The sequence below is a fragment of the Bidens hawaiensis genome, unplaced genomic scaffold (assembly GCF_021521415.1).
Source record: "Bidens hawaiensis isolate Kalapana, Puna unplaced genomic scaffold, B.hawaiensis_p1.1 tig00034608_1, whole genome shotgun sequence".
NCBI lineage: Eukaryota > Viridiplantae > Streptophyta > Magnoliopsida > Asterales > Asteraceae > Bidens > Bidens hawaiensis.
In genome coordinates, this window is record NW_027495981.1 from 90,257 (window position 1) to 113,357 (window position 23,101).

Below are 23,101 nucleotides of genomic sequence, written 5' to 3' on the forward strand. Positions count from 1 at the left end.
CATTAAATGATTCGTACATTTCCTTTCATGCATGTCAGGTTACACAAGACTGTCGTTGAGGACGTCGTGGAAAAGCGTTAAGAGATCAAATTTATATAATGTAACAAACTGAACACTTATGAAATGGTATTTGATGCCTAATCTTAGACACCACCAATGTGTACGTTTTGGATGCATTGCTTGCAGATTAGAGGAGAACTACACAATTAAGCGTACTTCGCTGGAAAATGTTGCTTAATTGTACCCTTTTTAACCAATCATAGATGAGCTGGTACATAATTAACCAAGTTGTAATCTAATAGTAAATCATATATAATATATTATTTGAAAAGCATGCATGTTTATAAATGTTGAGATGTATACGTGGAAACAAAGACGATAGATTGCACAATATATGAATAGTAATCAATACAACCGACCCCATGCACCTTATAAACTAATTCGAGCTACACGATGTGTCGTTAAGCTTACACCTCCTTTTACGAACTTCGTATCTTCCTTGACAAATGGAGCCACAAGCGGGCGCGCTTTTCTGCAGAGCTCTATAAGTGGGGCTGCCCGTCCGTCGTGGTGACCCAGGTGGTGACAGTGAACCTTGATACTTTGGTGGCCTAGGTGAAAACGGCAGAGCTCTATAAGGGATGAGGCTGCCCGTCCGTCGTGGTGACCTAGGTGGTGACAACGAACCTTGTTACTTTGGTGCCATAGGTGATACTGGCCGAGTTACTCCTGTGCAATTTGGAGGTCTGTCTGTTTGAAAGATAGTGTGATTCATATTTCATATTCATAACTAATAAGAGCATTCTCAATCCGTTTCCTAAAATTATTTGAGGGGGATTTGTAAATTATATTGTATAGTTATGAGTGGTTGTGAGTAGAGGAGAGAGAAAATTTATATAAGAAAGTTAAATTTAAGGTTTCACTGTAAATACTGTATAATTTTTTAATATTTTTATAAAGTAGTTGTGAGTGAAAGAGAGAGAAAATATAATGATAAAGGAATAAAAAATATTATTTCATTAAACAGAAGAGAGAAAATATAGTGTTTTTTAGTATAATTACATGATATATATGGATATAGGGTAGGGAACGGGCTGAGAATGCTCTAAATGAAACAAATTAATATTCTATGTATGAAACTATGAATATGAATATAAATGTATAAACTCACCTAATAATGAGATGATTATAAAGAAAGAAACCAAGATCAGAATAACCACTGATACGACCCATAACGCAAACCCAACATTGGTTCTAGCCCAATCCTCATCGAACCGGCCCAAGAGAGACATCAGAGTACCAGCCCGTTTGTTGGATTAGTTCGTGGCAGCCAAGGAACTGAGTCAGCAACTACCTTGCATTAATTTAGGAAGTAATACCATGTTTACATGATTCAGCATGCATGTAGGTAGTGGTAGCAGTTAGTCACGTTTCTCGATTTCAAGCTAGAAAGATAAAGTGCATCCTAGGAAATTCTACTATTTAAAGCATTGTGATTTCCTTTTTGAGATAGGAGAAAAATTGTTCCAAAACAAAACTTCCTGTGTCCTTGATCTTAATTCTTGGAGAATTATCCACTCTACGGGTAGCTAACAACCACACACTTCACCTTCTTCATCTTTCTATTTCAAGTCCAACGTACAGCTGCTAAAGGAGAGAATTAATTAACCAATTAATATTTTAAATCTATGAAGGCTGCAAGCCATACATATATACATACACATATAAATTATTAATTGTTGTTAATCTAATTTTAAATCTATGCATTCTTTGGCTCTTTGCATAATATTTGTATCAAGTAATGGGCACGGGAGAAGACCGGGCCAATAGCTACTACATGAAGTTGCATGTCATTGACTTGAGCAAAAATTGGTCCTTTTAAACAAGTTGTTTTAAGTTTTTGTTATATATATATATATATATATATATAGGGTTAGGTTAAAATAAAAACCCATTTGAGTTGTGAAAATTCGAGAAACTCATTCTCAACCACATGTTTTTAATTAAAAATTAAATCTTGTGGTCCACAATTAAAGTTAATAAAAAATGTTAACATAAATATAACTTTTTCTCTCTCCTAAAAACATACAAAAAAGTTAGTAAAAAAATGTTAAAAAATAGCAAAACAATTTTTTTAATGTTTCGATGTTTTGTATTAAATGTTACAATATATATTACATGTAACAAAAAAAAAACGATGTTACATAGGGTTTTCGCGGGTTTTCACAACTCAAGTGTGTTTTCATTCTATACTTTGCCTATATATATATATATATATATATATATATATATATATATATATATATATATATATATATATCGGGGATGGATCATGCGAGAAGTTAAGTTATAGCGAGAAATGCGAGAAATCAATACGAACCATTGATTAACATTAGCTATGTGTAATCAATGGATTAGATTGGTTAAGGTAAACTAGTAATTATTAAGATATTAATTTACCAAAAATGTAATAAATAAGGGTAATTAAGTCTTTGATTTGTAGAGTGTTTAGTGTGAAACTTAAGTAATTAATAACATTTATTTGTTGTTATTATTACTAACTTTTAAAAGTTACATATAATTTATTTAATTGTTATTTTTTAATTGATATTATCAATCAAACTAATGTTAAACAAATCTTATTTTAATCTAATACAACAATATCTTCAATTATATTTATTCAAATGCGTCAAATATCATGTATTGCCTACACATATTAGTATATTGTGTAGGTGGAGTCAAGAATGCGTACATGAAAATTTTACAATTGTTGGCTATCAATATGATACGTTATTTATTATATGTAGTTTAATGTGAAAAATAAAAAAATTGTTTATTTTTTACTGTGTGGGATTTATATATGTATTGTGTATGTGGTATCACGAATGTGCATGTGAAAATTTACAAGTGTAAATTATTAGCATTATCCGTTATTTATTATATGTAGTTAAATGTAATAAAGAAACAGTTATTTTGTATTGTGTAGGTTCATATATGTATCATGTAAGTGGTAATTCGGATTTTGTATTCGCAACTTTTATCGTGTATATGTTCATTTATGTACTGTGTAGGTTCATATATATACTGTGTAAGTGGTATTTTGAATTGTCCGTGTACTTTTTATCATATGTAGATTCATATATGTACTCTGTAGGTCAATAGGGGTCTCGTGTGTGTGGTATTTTGAACTATGTATGTGTAAGTTTATCATGTGTAGGTTCATATCTGTACTGTGTAGGAGGTATTTCGAATTGTGTACCCGTAGTTTTTATTATGTGTAGGTTCATTTATGTACTGCGTAGGTAGTATTTCAAAGTGTCTATATGTAATTTAGATAAAAATCTTGAAATTAAAAATAAAATAAAACAGATGTATATTTGTTTGTTGATAAGTTGGATATGTATTTTATTTATTTTAAAATTTTTAATTGAGTAAAATCCTACAAATATTTAAGAAAAATAAAAATAAATTTTTATTTGAAACCTCATGCAACATTTATTAGTTACCATATTCATAAATTAATAGAGATTACAACTATACCCTTCTAAACAAATTAAAATATAAAATTAAAAGAAAAATTGTGATTGGTTATAATGACTTCTCGCACTTCTCTTCATAAAAACACTTTTGAAAAGAACCAAATCCTATATATATATATATAGGGTAAGGTTAAAATAAAAACCCACTTGAGTTGTGAAAACTCTAGAAACCAACTCCCAATCACATGTTTTTAATTAAAGTTTAAATCTTCTGTTCCACAATTAAAGTGAATAAAAAATATAAATATAAATATAACTTTTTCTCTCTCCTAAAAACATATATAAAAATTAGTAAAAAAAGTTAAAAAATAGCAAAACAATTTTGTTTTTTAGTTTTCGATGTTTTGTATTAAATGTTACAACATATATTACTTATGTAAAAAAAACAAAAAGAAAACAATGTTACATGGTGTTTTCACGGGTTTTCACAACTCAAATGGGTTTTTTATTATATACTTCCCCTATATATATATATAAAATTGTAAAATATATTATTTAAGGTTTACTAATAATATTTGTATTGTAGTAAAAAATATAATTTAATAAAAAAAATTGGCCCTTTAAACAAGGGGTTTTTTTCAATAGCAATATATAAAGCTTGGTTTTACAACAATAGATGATATTTTAAAAGTATAGAGGGTTAATAAAGATGATCGATTATTCGATACTCTAATTAGTACTTTGTCGAAAGACCAAAAGAATGATTCCTTCCACCCTTAACGATCTTCAATCTCATTCTGTAGTGCGTAATGCTTCAAAGATATTCATTTGTTGAATCGTACAAACCATGAATAAGGTGTTAATATATGAGTACCAAGTAAGATCAAAAGAATAATGATGAGATTATATAAACACATTGACGGACATAAAAAGAAATGAACGGGTTAATAACTATAAGGTCCCTTGTTCGATTCTATTTCTCTTCGTGACCATTTTTTGTAACTTTTTTTACATGTTTAAATGGGACATTATTGCGATTTGTTTTATAAAACTTTGAAACATCACATGTGCACTAACCGCAACTCCACCTCACGCACGATCAGACACCAGTAGTAGCCCCCCTCTGCTCCAGCCACTGCCGCCCATCGTGCCTCACCCCTGCCACTTGATGATGTTTGATCCTACGCTCAGGGTGACGTGGCAGGGAGATACAAGATACATGCACGTGAAGTACTTCGAATTATTATAGCTTGTTTGTTTTTAGTCATGTGTTTTTCTAATTCAATAATAACAACGGTTAGTTTGCTGCTTTCTCCTGGCCTCATGGAGTCATGAGTTTGCATATTCTCATGGACTGTTGAGAGATTTTAGTTTCTTTTCTAATATTTAAAAACGTGTACAGTATGCATGTAATCTTATAAAAAAAACCCTATTCTCAAAGTAATAAAAAGCTTCATGCCATTGATCTTTAAGGTATTCCTTTCTTCTTGTTCACTGTTTTCGCTACCGGCTACCCGCCACTCCACACGTCTCCACCATGTTTCTTTGTTACTTTAAATTCTTGATATAAATTGTTAATTTGTTAGCTTGTTTACATGTGTCATCTAGACAAGAGTATATTAGAAGTTGACAGAATTACAACTTTTGTTCTTTAAACATAACTAATTTATGGAGTAGGTCCTTTAAAATGTTTACTTTCAGTCGCTATCCTTTATATGACAAGTTACCTTGCTTTTAATCCTTTATGCTAACTCTCGTTAAATTTTTCAATTAAGTCTAGACATGTGTGAGGGCAAAGATGTAATTCTCCCCCCCCCCCCCCACCTAATAAAATGCCATCTCCAATCACCACTGTCTTTCTTTTTTATCTCGCTCAACCACCATTATTCCCGTCGGAGTTAGGGATGGGTTTTCTAGAGACGGGTTTTGGCTGGAAAGGATTTAACATCTTGCCTGATAATGTTTTGGTCGTCCTCACTGGTGGCTTCTTCATCAACAAAAATTGGTTATTCAAATTGGGTCTATCCTCGGCGATCTCCGCCATCGCTTGAATCAACTAAATCGTCAGTGACTTCCGATACCTCCACCATCGTCATCACAGCACTCCCGTCATATATCAGATCTAAGGATCTTGATTAATTTCAGTGACGTCAAATATGGTGGAAAAATCTGGGGTTTGGACTTCAATTTTGCTTCCTAATTTTTAGTTTAGGTTTTTTTTTTTTTTTTGTCCATTGATATGAGAAAACAGGGGTAGGAGATTGATTTTGTATAGTTATGGTGGTGGTTGTGTGGTGATGATAGAAGGTATAACTGTGTGTTAAGGGGTTAATTAATTGGGGTTTTTTTGTGATGTTGCGGTGCTGCGGCGGTTATGGAGTGATGGTGTGGTGCTGCGATGGTGATGCGGTGGTGGTGTAGAGAGAAGGAAGAGAGAAGGGATGAAGTCGGAGGCTAGAGAGAGAGAGAGAGAATTTATTAACAATAAATTATTATATATTTTTATTTTTTTCTTTTTTTTAAATGTAAGGGTAGATTGAAATTACAGTTATACCCATCACATGCTTTACACATTCATAGATTTAACTGGAAATTTTAACGACCGTTAGCATAAAGGACTAAAAGCGAGGTAACTTATCATATAAGGGATAGCGACTGAAAGTAAATTTTTTAAAGGACCTACTCCATAAACTGACAATGTTTAAAGGACAAAATTTGTAATTCTGTCTTAGAAGTTTAAGCATTTTGAATATGTGTTACATATTTCACAGTTTTGTGACCATATACAGATAAAGACTATAAGAGTGCATACTCATGTTCATTGAATTTGTTCTTTTTTTATATAAAATTAACGATTTTGTTATTGCAATTGTATCGTATTTTTCATGTGATGAACCTTACTGACCTGAACCTTCGAGTTGACCCAAACCGTCAAACCGAGCCGAATTTTTATATGTCCACCCATATGAAATTGATCAAGCATCTAAAAGCAGTAAAACTCTAAAAGAAAATTTTCTAGATCCGTTAGTTATTATTTAGACTAGCTAGCAAGAATACCCACAAGATATTGCCTTAATTGTACATTCATTCATGATAGAATTAGCCGGAAAAAACAGAACCTTTATAACCAATCACCGATAAGCTAGTGCATATACATTTATAATCTTCTTGTAATGTAATAGTAAACCATATGCTATATTATTAGAAAAGCATGCATGCACGCTTACACATGTTGAGATGTAAGTGAAAACAAAGACAATGAGTTGCACTATATGTGAACAATAAAATTACATGAACAATCCGGCTACACCCTACATTTTGGGTCGTAAACCTTACACTTCCTTTCACCAGGATTATATCTTCCTGCACAATTGGAGCCACAGGCGGCGGTCTTGTTTCTCTGCAGAGATCCATAAGTGATGCTACCCGCTCGTCCTGGTGTCGGCGGTGGTGACAGCGAACCTTGATACCTTGGAGGAAGAGGTGATTTCCGCAGAGGTACGCCTCTCCAATTTGGAGCTCCATCTGTTTGAAAGATCGTGTGATGCATCATACTTCATATTCATAAATATATAAATGAAACAAATTAATATATTGTATGTATGAATATATAAATAAACTTACCTAATAATGAGATGATTATAAAGAAGGAAACCAAGATGAGAATAACTACAAAGTACCTCTCCTTCTCCATCTTACTATTTCAACTCCAACTGCCTAAATAGGCTGCAAGTCATACATATATATACATATAATATATAATTTATTAATTATTGTTTTATTATAAAGTCTACGTTCAACTTCAACCCATCCTGTAGTCTATGCATAATATTAATATTGCTAGTGACACACCAGTACGAGTCTTTTCAAGTATTGGACACGGGAAGACAAGGTCAAATATGTGTGTAACCTGAAGTTGCATGTCATTAACAAGCAAAAATTGGCACTTAATTAACAAGACGGTGGTTGTAAGTAATTTTTTTATTGTTGTAATTTGTAAAATATACTAGTTAAGATTTATTAGTAATATTTTTTATTAAAGTAAAAAAAATGCATTTTGATTAATAATACATAATTCTTTACGGGCTTTCATCTTTCTAGAATAATATACACGAAGCCTGGTTTTAGAACATATATGATATTTCAAAGGTATAAGGGTTTGGTATATTAAATGCTATCTTCATGTTAATAAAGATGATCGACTATTCGAATTTCGATACCATAAATACTTTTATGAAAAATGGACCAAAAGAAACACCTTCATCCTTGAGGATCTCCAATCTCGCTCTATAGCAACGGTTCCAATAAATTTGTTGAATCATACAAATCACGAATAAAGTGGTAAAATAGAAAAAGATATGTGTAATGATAAGATATTGTATATGATTCATAAGACCATATGTAGGTAAAAAAAATAATTGTCACATAGACGTAGTGTTCTCATTGATTTTTAGGGGGTTTACTTTTGTGTGTGACGGTTTAACTAGTAAGTTAAATAAAAGAAAAAAAAACTAAAATAAATGAAGTGTGTGTGCATGCAGCTGGTAAAAACTTGGTGGACTACATCTCCTTTTACACTCGCACATGTTAAGTAACTAAAAGTAACTATCACGTAGGCGAGTTAACTCTTCATAAAAAAAATGTGTGACGGTTTAACTAACACCATTGTTGTAATAATAATAATACTATTATTATTATTATTAAGAGAAAATGAGTTGTTGGATTTGATTAGTTGAATTAAAGCATTGTCCCACATCTTGTGCCCTTGAGCCCGCTAACAAGGTAGTGCCCAAAAAGGCTCCCTGCCCCTGGCGTCCTTCCCATTCTGGTTTGTCGAGTTAAAATTAGTGAACTGATTTAATGTCTCGTCCAACTACACCCAGTCTAACAGTGCCTAAGACTAGTTTTATCAACAACCCAACCCAACCCAACCCAACATTTTAACAAAAAACTAATTTCTCTTTCTTCTACATACACAACCCAACCTAACCTAACCCAATTTTTCATTTTCATTCCCAATCCAACCCAATTATTTTAATACGTTAGGTTTTAATTTATTCTATAAAATTTATTAAAATTAAAAAAAATGTTTATTTTTTAAATTGTATTTAAATATAAAAAATATTAAAAAAACTTGAATTTTTTAGAAGTAACAAAACTAATTTTACATATAATAATATTATAAAAAATACATGTTTTTAAAAGTGATCCATTTCTAACAAAATTTATATCGAAATGCTCATAAAAATAAACTAAACAAGACTGTGTTTTTGAAATTTTAAAATAAGTTAAATAATGTAGATTATTTAGAAAAATCAAATTACATACAAAAGAAATTATTTGAAAGAAAAGAATGAAAAAATAAATATTTAAATAAAGTCAGGTCATGACCTAGGTTGATCTCATGGCTTGGGTTGTACACTATAGCTAATTTAATTTATTTTTTTAATATGTAAATAGTGTAACAACCTTATAAGAGGTTGTTGATAAAGCTAGTCTAAAGGAACTCATGTCCTCGCCACCCAACAAAGAAATAGCGAACACTCCCACATAGTAATGCGACATAACTCGTTACTCCAATACACTTGGTCTACAATCTAAGTTTAATACAAACTCATTTCATCCAAAAAAAAAAAAAAGAAAAAGAAAAATAAAAATAATAAAAAAAATCTTTACTAGTGTTCTTCCCACACCAAAAACAAGGGGTTTTAAGAAAATGAATAAAACGATCAAATCCAAGATTCTAAACCCTTTTTCTTCTTCTTCAACTTCCATCTAAAGCCATTGAAGCTGCTTCTAAAAACCCCCAAATTCATCTTCAATATTCACACCATTACAGAACACTAATAATAATAATAATAATGTGTTCGTCTTCATCCACACCCACCTTCTTCCCACTTCACACCCCTCATACAAATCACCACACCCTTAAATCCCAATACCCATTGCTCAATTTCAAACCCACAAACCCTAAACCCCCAAAGTTTGCACCCTTATCTGCTTCAATTGCTCAAGATAACCAAGAATTGAGTTGGGTTTCTTCCGATCGGCCGGATGTTGATTATTACAATGGCTGGGCGATTCTTGAAGAATCTGGTGTACCCAGAAAGCAAACAGGAGGTATAATATTGCATGTTGCAGCAATTTGATGTTGATATGTACATTCAATTGAAATGTTGTACCTTTTTGGTGAATTAGGGGTTCCTGTGTTGCTTTTGTTTGGTATTGGGACTTCGGTGGTGGCATTACTTGCGGTGTCTGCGCGGTATAAGCTATCGAAAAAGGGTAAATCTTTTTCATTTTTTATGTATTTTATCAAATTTATTTGTTTGAATTGGAGGATTGTGATTTGTATCTGACTAGTGGAATTCACCTGCGTGTTGCAGCAGATTCGATATAGGCGTAATACGTAATATGATGTTTACAATAGTATCAAGCCTAATCAAATAAATGCTACAAACATAAAGTTAAGAGTCTCCTATCAAAAGTAAATTGAATGCCGGTACCCGGTACCGGTACCTATGTTGTTCGACGGTATTTGTTCGATAACAACTTTTGTGTATTTGAAAATAAAAATGCTTATTTATGTTGGTTTAAAGACACAAAAGTTGTCTCGCGTAGCGTAGAAAATAAAGTCGTGATATGCCTAAAAGGGTATGAAAATGTGTTTTATATCGATCGAAAAAACAATAAACATGAATATGGATACCGATGTTGTTTGGTCGCTATCAGTTCAATTTGTTACGGTACTGACAGTCGGTATACTTTACAATACTAAATACTGTTTGATTTCGAATACAATTCCGCTTTTAAAAATGTTTGGATCCGAATGTTGAGAAAAAAAGTTAATGAGCAAAAAGCGTTAGGAGAAAAATGAAAATATTAAATAGGTTAACGGTGTATCCTATTGATAGTATAAGGGGCATAAATGAAACTTAAAAATAAACTAAAAGATGTCACACAGTATCATCTCACTTCTGTTTCTATTCATGGTTTGTTTATTGTGTATATATAAATATGCAATGCAATGTTTTGAAAATCGACCCTGCTTAAAATCTTATCTTGATTTGATTTCAGGTTTTGTTTTTCGAATTAGCAGTCGGGTTCATGTCTCTGCTGATAACAAATCATTGGGTTCAGAAGATGGATCTAAGGTGGATGAAGGTTTTAATGAGCAGTTGACGGAGAATGTTGATGAAGAAGTTGGTCAGACTGCAAAAGAAGGTATTTTCATCTCCATCAATTTTTGTTTATTGCTCAGAAAGTTTTATTGTTGGCGTTTTATTTTTTAACTATTTTTATTATTTAAGATGTAGTAACCAATCATGGTAAGCGGGAAGAAGGGAAGCCTGGAAGAATTGTAGTTCCGCTTTCTGCAGATGCGACTCAGCAGGAGGCTCTATCGTGGTTGAAGAATTTGAAGGTATTGTGTTGCAAGTCGTATTAATGCTTAAGTTTATGATACATTACACCAATAAATATATTACTTATTTACTTTAACCCCCTTATGGGCTGAGTTAACTGTATACAATAAATTATTTGGTAGTCTTGATTTTTAGTAGTGACTTGAACTTTTTCACTATAATATCATTACACGGTCAAGCTCAATCTCCCCAAACCAGTACATGCAACCTATAAACAGGAAGATATAAAACAATAATGCCAGTAAATAAAACTGAAAATCTGTCAAATGACAAATCCACTAATTGTTCATTTGGAGTTATGTTTTAGGTTTGGTTGATCGTTCTAAGCATTACTTTAACAATATGTCATTAAGGTATACAGATTATTGAAGATGAAGTCAAGGCAGATGAATTGTGTACCAGGAGAGAATATGCAAGATGGTTGATTCTAGTTAACTCCAGACTTGAAAGGTAGCAACTTGTGCATGCGTTCTGCTTAATTGTTATTATTTTAGAAGATATATTGCATATGTATTTAACTAAGAATTTTTTCGGGTTTAAGGAATCCAAGGAACAGGATACTTCCATCTGTTGCACTTGCTGGATCTACCAGTAACGCTTTTGATGACATCAGCGCTGAAGATCCCGACTTCGAGTACATTCAAGGTAAGATACTAAGATTAATAATTTGATGCTTTGTCTTTTTAGAATATTAATATATCTTTTAATCTTGTGCTGAATAATATATATCCACATCAGCCCTGGCTGAGGCTGGTGTTGTTTTGAGCAAGATTTCTGGTGCAAACTCAACTTCTGATTTGGATAATTCAAAGAGCCCCCGAGGTGTAAATTTTTTTCCCGAGAGGTATATGTTTAACGCATTACATATCTAATATGCAATATTTTTAGGTGTTATTTTTCACATTAAGTTATCTGGTTTCTAGATTAATTTCACGTGAAGATCTTATTGGTTGGAGAGCCAAGTTAGAGTATCAAGTTATGCCGGGACTAAATGAAGAGGTAGAATAAACTTTTAAAAATATCATTCGGATCTTATATTATTATTATTATTTTTTCAATATATTATTATTTGACCCGTCAGAGATAAGACATATAGTCGTATACTGACATTTTTACAGTCCAGATATTAAGGAACAAAATCGGCTTTCTGGATGCACGGGAGCTGAAATCAGACGTCTTGCCGGTTCTTTTTATCGACACGCTGACTAACCAGAAAAGCATAATAACAAAAGTTTTTGGTTATATTCCATTCCATCTCTTTCTTGTTTACACACCTCTCACATCCATGGGCAATTTAGTAATTTAACATACTGGGCTATGCATATCAGGTCAGATCAAGCGGTTCCAGCCCGGGAAACCGTGCACCAAGGCCCAAGCTGCAGTGGCGCTCACCAGCGGAAGAATAACCGAGTCGATCCGCAATGAATTCGCTAAACTCGAAGCCGAGAATTTTTCACGTGAGCTTGCAAAGAAAGAGATCAGGTCTGCAATTCTTGAAAGAGGTGAGATACAACGGTTTTGGGAGAAAAAAATAGCAGACGAAAGGCGTCGGTTTTTGGAGGTTGAATCGGATTATTTGGAAGCATTAAAAGATTTGGAAAATCAGAAGATTAATCAAGATAATATTGTTGGTAACTATTTAAAGGAGGTTGCAGCTTTAGACTGTCAAAAACAGTTACTTAGTAGCTTGAAGGAGGAAGTAGATGAAATGAACACGAGACACGTGCACGAACGAACGGGTTATGTGGATGAGCAACAAAGAGTTCATAGGACTGTTAGTGAGTTACAAGTCAAATACGAAAAAATTCTTGATTCAAAGTCGATACTCGAGGCTGAGTTAGAAGCGCTCCGTATACTCAGGTACATAATGCAATTTTCTGACGCATTTGGTTTTCATTTGTGTAGAATTGAGTAAATGTAAAAGTATGTTTGTTTTTCCTAAACCTGGCAAAATGAGCCGGGTCGGGCAACGGTAAAAGTGCGTTCGGGTCAAATTGTATGGGCTTAAAAATGTAACAATTGGATTTGGGCCAAAATGGGTTCTAACCAAAATAAATGGGTAATGTCAAATAGGGGTGTAAATGAGCCGAGCTGTGCCAGTTCATCTAGTCTTGAACATGGATTGTTTAGCTTACGTGAGCTTGAGCTCGGCTCTTTTTACGAGAGCTCGAGCCTGGCTTATTTTGAGCTCAGAGCTCTGTTGAGTATTGGCTCATGAGTAGGTTTTCAAGCTTGAGCATGGCACGACACATTTGTTATTTACTAGTTTGTTTATGTACATTTAGAATTACTTATATACGTTTAATGCATTAAATAAAAATTATAAAATAAAATGCCTGTTTAGGCTTGCCAGCCAGCTCGATAAGTGAAGCTTGGGCTTGTTTCTTAAACAAGCTTGGCTTTAGGCGAAGCTTGGCTCGATTTATTGGCTTGTTTAGTTTACGCCCTAGTGTCAAACATGTAAAAAATTTAACTTATGAAGGAACGGGTCAAGAGTCTTACAAAGTGCATATATGGCGCATATGATTTCCAAAATCATGTAATTCTAAATGAGTAGTAAAATTGTAAAGTTTTTGTAACCATACTTGACACATTAATTATTTGTTAAATTCCAAAGGTTTCGGGTCAACCCAACCCCTACAAAATTACATGTATGATTAACCGACCCAATTTGCAGATCTTGGATAGAGGACGAAGCAAAAAAGGGTCAAGCCCGGACTAAGGTTCTTGAAGAAGCGGGCCGAAGGTGGAAATGGGGTAGTAGTTCTTGAGCGGTTTGTTTCTGAAGGCAAATTGTTCGATTCATTAGTGATTAATACATAAATAAAGAGGTTCAAGATGGCGCGTGTTTTGGGACATTGTTTTGTAAGCAACACCACAAGAGCGTTTATGGTGGTGGTGATTAAGCGGTATTGGTGGTGCAATTGCAATAGCCGGTTTCAACATTGTTTTTATTTAATTGTTGTGGTATTATGTTTGTTCGATTTAAGACAAGACAAGTTAGCCATGAATCAGTTAACCGGGCCAACTTGGTGGGCAGGTGTATGTAAGGCAAGCAAGCTAGTTTTTATGAGCTAACTTATGTAATTTGCATCTCTAAATTAGTAAACAGTTATGTAAGGATACAAGTTTTTTGAGCATTCATATTGGAGAACTAAAAACATTTTTTTATAGTTGCTACTGGATCTCACGTATCCAACTCTCGTATCTTTAGCATACTTACAAAAACTTGTTTTATTATTTTTTCTCCTTTATACACTCATAACAAAATATAGAGGGGTTGAATGTGAGTTAGAGGTATACTTAATTTTTCTATAAATTCTTCTCTATTATAGAGAATCAAACGTGGTGGTGTTTTAGTCGTTTTCTCTATTTAATATTATATAAAACATATGAATATAGAGGCTAATATGTGAATGTTATTATTTATAATCTTATGGATGTAGAGTAGCCCTGCTTGCGGTGCGCACATATGATGTATATATGTGTGAACCCTCGGGTGGGCAAAAGTGAAACGTTATTTTACTAATCTCGTGAAAATAACGTTAAAAGTGACGGACGGTTAATCAGGCATCATGTAGTGGCGTTGATAGCCGAAAGACAAGGGTACATGCACCGATCAGCCGGTGTCCCGATGATTGAGTGCTATGTGCCTTATGTCCAAGGCTTGATGCAAAACTACTATCGAGCCGGGGGTCTCACCGGAAGCAGCCTCTCTATCCTTATGGGGTAGAGGTAAGGCTGTCTACATCTTACCCTCCTCAGACCCTACTATAGCTTTGCTATTGGTGGGATATACTGAGTACGATGATGATGATGATGATGATGATTATGGATGTAGAGTATGAACTGAGTTAGATATAGAGCTCGTTTAAGCACATGCAAGCTTATTTAGAATTAGTTGAAACTGAAAGTAATTATACAAAATTGTGGTTGGTTGTTAAATATGAAATAAAAATAAAAATAAAAATAAAAATTCATTCATCAAGTTTATACGAACCGGTTTGGGGTCCGAAACTGACAGTGAAATCAGTTTAAAACTGATCAGATCTGCCAGTTTGAAACCAGTTAAAGTTAAAAAACCGAACCTGGTTTCCTTTCTTTGACTCATTTTGAAATGGTTTAATTACAGTTGCATAACACTTTCTCTTTTACATATTCTTTTGGTAGGAAAAGAAAATAAAGCCATTGTTTTAAAAACCGATTCCCGCCATTAATATGAAACAAAATGCTTGTTTCAAGTCTTCTAATCACATAAATCCTAATTTTACACTTTCAAAATTAATGCTTTCACCTTCCAAACGATCAAATTGTCGGTTCCAATTCATCTGGCAAAAAGGTAATCTTGAATACCCATCACCATTGTGTGTAAATTTCTTGTATTGTTCAATTGCTATATGTATATACATTATACATACCTATATTAGGCTTTAATTTAATTTCTAAAGTGTCATTCATAGTAATGTTATGATCAGCGAATGCACTTTTTAAAATATTGGCTTTTGCAATTCAAAAAGAGGTCTGTTTCGATTTAATCACTGCCTTGCTTATTTCAATAATCTAATGTGTTATTGCGAGCTTACTTAAAGAAGGTTTCAAATCCAAACCCGAATCAAAAGTCAAGTCAGACATGTGAACCGAACACGCCACACATATTCGCGGGTTGACTCGAAAGTTTCTTTTTATTTCTTTTAATTTTTTTAATTCTTTTTTACATATTAATACTTTAATTTACATTTTCAAAGCAAAAAAGATACAAATTTATATAAAACAATGACATTTTAATTATAAAAGTTTATCTCAATTTCTTTTTTAATGATAAATGTTAGCATAAGATACCCAACCAATTTATTTTATTACATAAAATAAATTAAAAATAATAATAATAATAATAAATAAATGGGTTAAACGGGTCAACCCGATAACCCGTTAGGTTCGACCCAAACACGACCACTTTAGCTAAACGGGTTTATGGGTTTGACCTGAAACTGACCCAAACTCCTTTGTCCTTTACAATAAACCTAAACATGTGAATTTCGTTTTAGGTTTGTGTCATGTTTTCAGGTCGTGTCAGAAATTCACACCCTTAGTTGAAATATGGTGCGGGACAGGAACATAAATGGGTCGGTACCGACGGGAACACTACCCGGGGGCCGTGGTACCGCCCAAAACTCATACTGCTTGGCACTTGCTTCCCAAAGCCCATCTGGCTGCTTTTTGTTCTTTTGTCTTGTACATTATGTTTTGTTGACATGTACTCTAAAATATATTTTAAACTGAAAATCTGTATAATGCAGTAACCTTTTTTTTTTCTCTAAATGAACGTGTTAAATGGGTCAACTTGCAGACCCAAAACCGACACGTTTTGGTAGTCATGTTTGCAGGTTTGACCTGAAACTGACTCTAACCCGTTTATTCTAAACCAAACCAAACCCTCGTATCCTATGTTAGGTTCGTGTCATGTGATAAATGCACCATCTAAGGGACAATTCTTTCTATATCATGTTTGATAAATAAACATACAAATAACTAAAGATATATAATATTATAATTCACGTTTTAAAAACTAGTATTAAATTTGTGACTCCTTTTTCATCAGACTCATCCTCAAATGATAAGAGAACCAAAGAATGTAAGGCTTTCCAGTAACCAGAGCATCATATTCCTTGTTTTTATTCAATCACAATTAGCCCATACAATATGGTGGTCCAGTTTCCAGCCTCTTGTCACCTACCTTCAATTTATCTTATTACAAAAATTTCCCCATTAAATTAAAAAAAAAGTTTACTTCAATTTCATCATGCAAGTGACAAAGTTTCATCTATAAACACCTATTATTAAATAAGATAATAAATGTTTGGTATGCTAAGAAAGAGCACAAGGGGCCAATATGTGGCCATAAAGGCTTGTTCTTGTACTCATGGATAAGATTTTGTTTTACACTCTTTTTTGATTAACATATGCCATATGCATCAATCCATTAAAGCAAGAACAATCTCTACCTTTCTTTTATTAACTTATCTTTCCCATCTATATTTTCCACCAACTAACCAAAAAAAGTAACCATTTTTTGCACTTGTCTTATGAACTGGGCCACACCAATCAAATATTAGTCCTTTCCAGCATCAGTCAAGACAAAAACACAATATAAAGATTGGTTTTTAATCCAACAGTTATTATTGGTGGCTGCTGTTTACTTGTTTCAAGCTTGGTTATCAAGATAACAGCATGTATGGTTCATAACTGTAGAATTTGTGTGGACACTAGACATATAGTTAGCTGGGATATGGACCCGTTGGCCCGCATTAATGGCTAACCCATTAAAGCTAGACAAATGGCATCATCAGTCAAACTCTTAACCAATTTCCATAACTATTTATAATCCAAAACACTTTAGGGTTCAAGTTTTACAAACTTACAGTTGTTAAAGTCGTTTTCGGCTTGTAAATTCGTTGGTATTAAACGTTATACTCATCGAAACAGATATCTGTGATTGGAGTAGCTTATCATATTTCTTCATCAGAATACATATTGTTCCTAAAAGTTTGCTAGTTTATTGTTTCAAAAGATTTTATATTGTCTGCAGATGCTTTGAATGGTTGATCATGGAGTCTTGGGATGCTGGTTGACATCGGTTTCGGTTTTTGGTGGAAATATTATTGTTTCATATTCACAGTATCCACATGATTGTCAGGGTAGGCTTTCTGGTTGCTGCTTCAATTGCAGCTTATGCAGTTAAGCAGGTTAATGTTAAACGGCCACCATCGAATCCTGTAAACAAATCTGCAGGTTAGTATTATCTCTTGCTCTTTCAGGCACCAAATTATTAATCTTATTTTGAATATTTGAATAATATTTTGTTATAATTTTGAGTTCAGGAAAGGATGAAGAAGAAGAGGAAAAAGAAGAGGTCAAACTGATAAGTGGTTTGATAAATGTGCAGCCAAACACTCCAGATTTCGAAGATGATATTCTCCCAGAGTTTGCGGATCTCTTATCGGGCGAAATTGATATCCCATACGAGAAAGACCGGGTATACGAAGCTGAGATGGCGGATAACGAACACGAGCTGGAACGGTTACGAAACCTGGTCAAAGAACTCGAGGAACGAGAAGTCAAACTCGAAGGCGAGTTGCTCGAATATTACGGACTCAAGGAACAAGAATCAGATGTTGTGGAACTACAAAGACAAGTAAAGATCAAAACAGTTGAAATCGATATGTTAAACGTAACAATAAACTCGTTACAAGCCGAGCGGAAGAAACTGCAAGAAGAGGTGCTTCAAGGGGCTGCATACAAGAAGGAGTTGGATTCAGCAAGAAATAAAATCAAGGAGCTTCAAAGACAGTTTCAACTTGAAGCAAATCAAACTAAAGGGCAGTTATTGTTGTTAAAACAACAAGTTGGAATCCTTCAAACTAAAGAAAAAGATGCTGTCAGGAAAGATGTTGATATTGATAAAAAGTTAAAAACTTTGAAGGAATTAGAAGTTGAAGTTGTGGAGCTTAAAAGGAAGAACAGAGAGCTTCAGCATGAAAAGAGAGAGTTGGTTATTAAGCTTGACGCAGCAGAGTCGCGCATCGCAACATTAACCAGTACTACCGAGGTAAACTACATTTTAAGTAGGAGTGTGCATGAAACCGAAAAAACGAACAAAGTAACCTAACCGAAACAAAAACAATGGTCTGGCTTTATCTTTTTGTAAAAATCGAATATTCGGTTTGGTTTCGGTTTTGTATGTAATTGAAACCGAAAAAAGCGAACAGAACCGAACATACGGGATTTTTGTTTTTAATTTTGAATGTTAAGTAATTTATAATAATATTAATAACCAACATAACCCAAATGTATAATAATTAATTACTAAAAATATTTAGGCCCAAATTCATTATTTTGGAAAAAGAAAAAGTCTGGCCAAAAAATTTCATGTCCAAATGGTAAAATAAAAAAAACTTTAACCGAACCGAGCCCAAACTGAATACTGAAAAAACCGAAGCCAAATGGTATTCAAAAACTCAAAAACCGAGTTTTGGTTTTCGGTTCAACTTGAGCCTAAAACCAACCTATGCACACCCTTAATTTTAGCTGAATCTTGTAATTCAGGAAACAAGAAACCTAGACAGATCTATAACAGGCATGTGGGCTAAAAATAACTAAATCCTTATAATGACTACTAAGAGTTATAATTAACATAATGTGTTTTACATGGTGTTATAGACCGAAATGGTGGCCCGGGTTAGAGAAGAGGTGAATAAGCTAAAACACACCAATGAAGATCTGTTAAAGCAAGTAGAAGGTCTCCAAATGAACCGGTTTAGTGAGGTCGAGGAGCTCGTTTACCTTCGTTGGGTTAATGCGTGTCTACGGTTCGAGCTTAGAAACTATGAGACCCCAGCTGGGAAAACCTCGGCTCGTGACTTAAACAAAAACCTGAGCCCGCGGTCCCAAGAAAAAGCTAAACAACTAATGTTGGAGTATGCAGGGTCCGAGCGTGGTCAAGGCGGTGACACCGACCTCGATAGCAATTTTTCACACCCGTCATCTCCAGGAAGCGAGGATTTCGACACCGCCTCGATCGATAGCTCTACGAGCCGGTACAGCAGTCTTAGTAAAAAACCAAGTTTGATCCAAAAACTTAAAAAATGGGGTAAAACCAAAGATGATTCTCAATCTAGTACTCTTACTTCACCCGCAAGATCGATTACGGGGTCTCCACGGGTTCAGAAACCTAGGGGCCCGTTAGAGGCTCTTATGTTGAGAAATGCGGGCGAGTCAGTAGCGATCACTACATTCGGTGAGGGTGATCAAGAATCGCCTACTTCAACTGATAATGTTGCATCATCATTTCAGTTAATGTCTAGATCAGTTGAAGGTGTGTTGGATGAAAAGTACCCTGCGTATAAAGACCGTCATAAGCTCGCGTTAGAACGTGAAAAGAAGATTAAAGAAAAAGCCAATCAAGCTAGAGCGATCCGGTTCGGTGACAGCTCGGGTTACAAAGCACCAACCAACAGTAAAACAACGGTTAGTTTGCCGCCAAAATTGGCGCAAGTTAAGGAAAGAAAATCCTTAACATTAACCCCTGATGCTTCAGCTAATCAGTCAGCAGATGGAAGTGCAGTGGGTTCACAAGGTGTGAGTAAGATACAATTTGCTGATATTGAAAAGAGACCACCAAGGACTGCGCGTCCGCCACCTAAACGGGCAGGTGGCGGTCCGCCTGCTGCCACTGGTGGTGGTCTAGTGGTACCTGGCGGTGGACCTCCTCCTCCGCCTCCTCCACCAGGAGGTCCACCGCCACCACCTGGCGGACCACCACTACCACCTCCTCCGCCAGGAAGCCTTGGCAGAGGAGGTGGTGGTCCTGGTGGTGATAAAGTTCACCGGGCCCCAGAGTTGGTTGAATTCTACCAGAGTTTGATGAAGCGTGAAGCGAAGAAGGATACGTCTGTTATATCCACTATTGCGTCCAACACTGCTGATGCAAGGAGTAATATGATTGGCGAGATTGAGAACCGATCGACTTTCTTGTTAGCTGTATGTCTAAAGTCTCAACATTCTAATCTTGAATCTAATTTAATATGTTGCTAATAAAATGCATTGTCAATTTTCAGGTAAAAGCGGACGTGGAAACTCAAGGTGATTTCGTCGAGTCACTTGCTTCTGAAGTTCGTGCTGCTTCGTTTACCGATATAGAAGATTTGCTCGCTTTCGTAAACTGGCTAGACGAAGAACTCTCGTTCTTGGTATGTATTACAAAGCTAACTCAATCTATAGTTAGTTATGTAACTAACATAACTTACAAGGGTATAATAGTCAAAATGCAAAAACATTGACTCATGTTGTGATATGTTTGAAGGTTGATGAGAGGGCAGTATTGAAGCACTTTGACTGGCCAGAAAGCAAAGCTGATGCACTAAGAGAAGCAGCCTTTGATTATCAAGATCTCATGAAACTTGAGTCACAAGTAACTAATTTCGCCGATGATCCAAACCTCTCTTGTGAATCTGCTTTGAAGAAGATGTACAAGCTGCTTGAGAAGTAAGTAACAAAATACAAAAGCCTCTTTTAATTTTTCTTAATTATAAATCTTTTTTTTAATTATTCTTCTAATAATGAAAATATACAATCTGGTTATTGTTTGCAGAGTGGAAAACAGTGTTTATGCATTGTTAAGAACAAGAGACATGGCTGTGTCTAGATACAAAGAATATGGTATCCCTGTTAACTGGCTGCAAGATTTAGGTGTTGTAGGCAAGGTATGCTTAACTTATGGTTAACTTAAATTATATTATTTAGTCGGTCACATGTTTAAAATGTAATACTTATTGAAAACCGATTTATATCTGTAGATCAAGTTGGCGTTGGTACAATTGGCTAGGAAGTACATGAAGCGTGTTGCTTCAGAACTTGATGCTCTAGATGGGCCCGACAAGGAACCAAACCGGGAGTTTTTGGTGCTTCAAGGCGTGCGTTTTGCTTTCCATGTTCATCAGGTAATTTTAATATTTAATGTTGGAGTTATATATGCTAAAAGGTTGTGTGTTAGTTAAATTGAGTACTATGGTTTTTGTTTACAGTTTGCAGGCGGGTTTGATGCAGAGAGCATGAAGGCATTTGAAGAACTGAGAAGCCGAATGAATAAACAATCAAATGACGAAAATACCCCTGAAGTGTGAGGGTTGCGTTATTTTTCATCTCTTTTTTTTTCATGATGATATATTCCATTTTTATAGTTTGTTTGTGTATACTGTCTTTATGAAAAATTACATACCTTATATATATTATTAAACCACAAGATCACATTCAAATAACAAGAAAATATGCGTACAAGTTATAGCTTCCATTTCTGCTTATCCTAGCCGGGCCGGGCCTGGCTTGGTTTCGGTTTTGATCTAGAGTACAATAATTTGTTAACTATATATGGTGCTTGGTTTATGTAATAATGGTCAATGCAACTTGCAACATGGATATTCACAATAATGTCATCTTACATTCGTGTTTAGTACACGATGTTACTGAAAATGAATGAATGATTCAATGACATTCAATTCAATTCACAGAAACATGAAGTTCTTCAACAAGTCTAATAAAGTGCAATCAAACAAAACACATCGAAAATAAACAAAATGTAGTATTAGTTGTGATCATCGAACATTTTTCAGGACATGGTGTGTTTGAGCAGATGCATCAAATGCAAGAAACAATCAAGTAGGATTTGGAGACGTGAAGCCCAACGCGCGTTTGACCCTTGAATCTTATTTTAGGACTCAAGAATCCAGTGCTTGACGCATATGTGGCACTTTGAATCTAATTAAGCAAACCGATCCATGCATCTTTTGTTTATGGATGAGTTAGACTATCTCCAATGGTTGGTTTTTGTTGGTTCAAACTAACCTAAACCATTGGAGTGGTTGGTTCAAACCACAATCCAAGTTTTGAGGTTTGAAAAATCAAACCATCAAAAACCACCTAATGTGGGTCCCACACATCTTTCACCACACACACACACACATATATATATGTATATGTATATATATATATATATATATATATATATATATGGGATGGATCATGCGAGAATTGAAATTATAGCGAGAAGTTGATCTGGACCATTGATTGTATTTAATCAAGGGTACACAATAAAAGTGGCAATGCAGTAATTAATAAGACAAAAATTTAATATGTTCTACATTAAAAAGGATATATGTGACTTTTGGGTTTAGACTTATTAAATTATATCTCGATTCATTCACCCGTTCCCTCATTTTATATGTCTACTTCTATGTTGTTTTTAACCTATATCTCTTATTATCTCATATAAAATAGTTACATACATGGATTTTATTATTGTTCATTGTCTTTATTATGGAGACATAATTGTTTGGACAAACATAGGGTTTTTATATACATATAAAATTGATTTTAGAGCTTCTTGTGTATGTGATTTGTTTATTGTGTATGCTTATTTAGCTAATGTGTAGATTGTTTTCTGTGTAGGTTCATTGCCTGTGTAGACGCGTACGTAACTTTTTTTTTTCGTGTAAGATTAATGAGCATGTTGTGTAACTAATTTGTTACTATGTAGGAGCGACTGTGGTTGTTCTATATGTATGTTGTTTAGTGTGTAGGTTTACAGAGCTTTTTGTGTATGTGGTTTGTTTATTGTGTATGCTTATTTAGGCAATATGCAGATTG

At 34.3% G+C, this 23,101-nt stretch overlaps 2 protein-coding genes across 2 annotated transcripts; both read left to right on the forward strand.

The window, feature by feature from the left end:
* Positions 1-9,340: 9,340 nt before the first annotated feature.
* Positions 9,341-13,818, forward strand: LOC143586313 (uncharacterized). Its single transcript, XM_077067878.1, has 11 exons — positions 9,341-9,599; positions 9,678-9,764; positions 10,557-10,703; positions 10,796-10,902; positions 11,265-11,353; positions 11,445-11,548; positions 11,642-11,747; positions 11,827-11,902; positions 12,027-12,141; positions 12,232-12,763; positions 13,581-13,818. Exons 1-11 carry the CDS (start codon positions 9,341-9,343, stop codon positions 13,672-13,674), a joined length of 1,716 nt encoding a protein of 571 aa, XP_076923993.1. The 3' UTR covers positions 13,675-13,818.
* Positions 13,819-17,235: 3,417 nt separating this feature from the next.
* On the forward strand, positions 17,236-21,657 carry LOC143586318 (protein CHUP1, chloroplastic-like). Its single transcript, XM_077067879.1, has 8 exons — positions 17,236-17,692; positions 17,782-18,509; positions 19,121-20,440; positions 20,518-20,649; positions 20,763-20,944; positions 21,051-21,162; positions 21,256-21,399; positions 21,484-21,657. The coding sequence occupies exons 1-8, from the start codon at positions 17,587-17,589 to the stop codon at positions 21,580-21,582; spliced, it is 2,823 nt and encodes a 940-aa protein (XP_076923994.1). The 5' UTR covers positions 17,236-17,586; the 3' UTR covers positions 21,583-21,657.
* Positions 21,658-23,101: the final 1,444 nt, after the last annotated feature.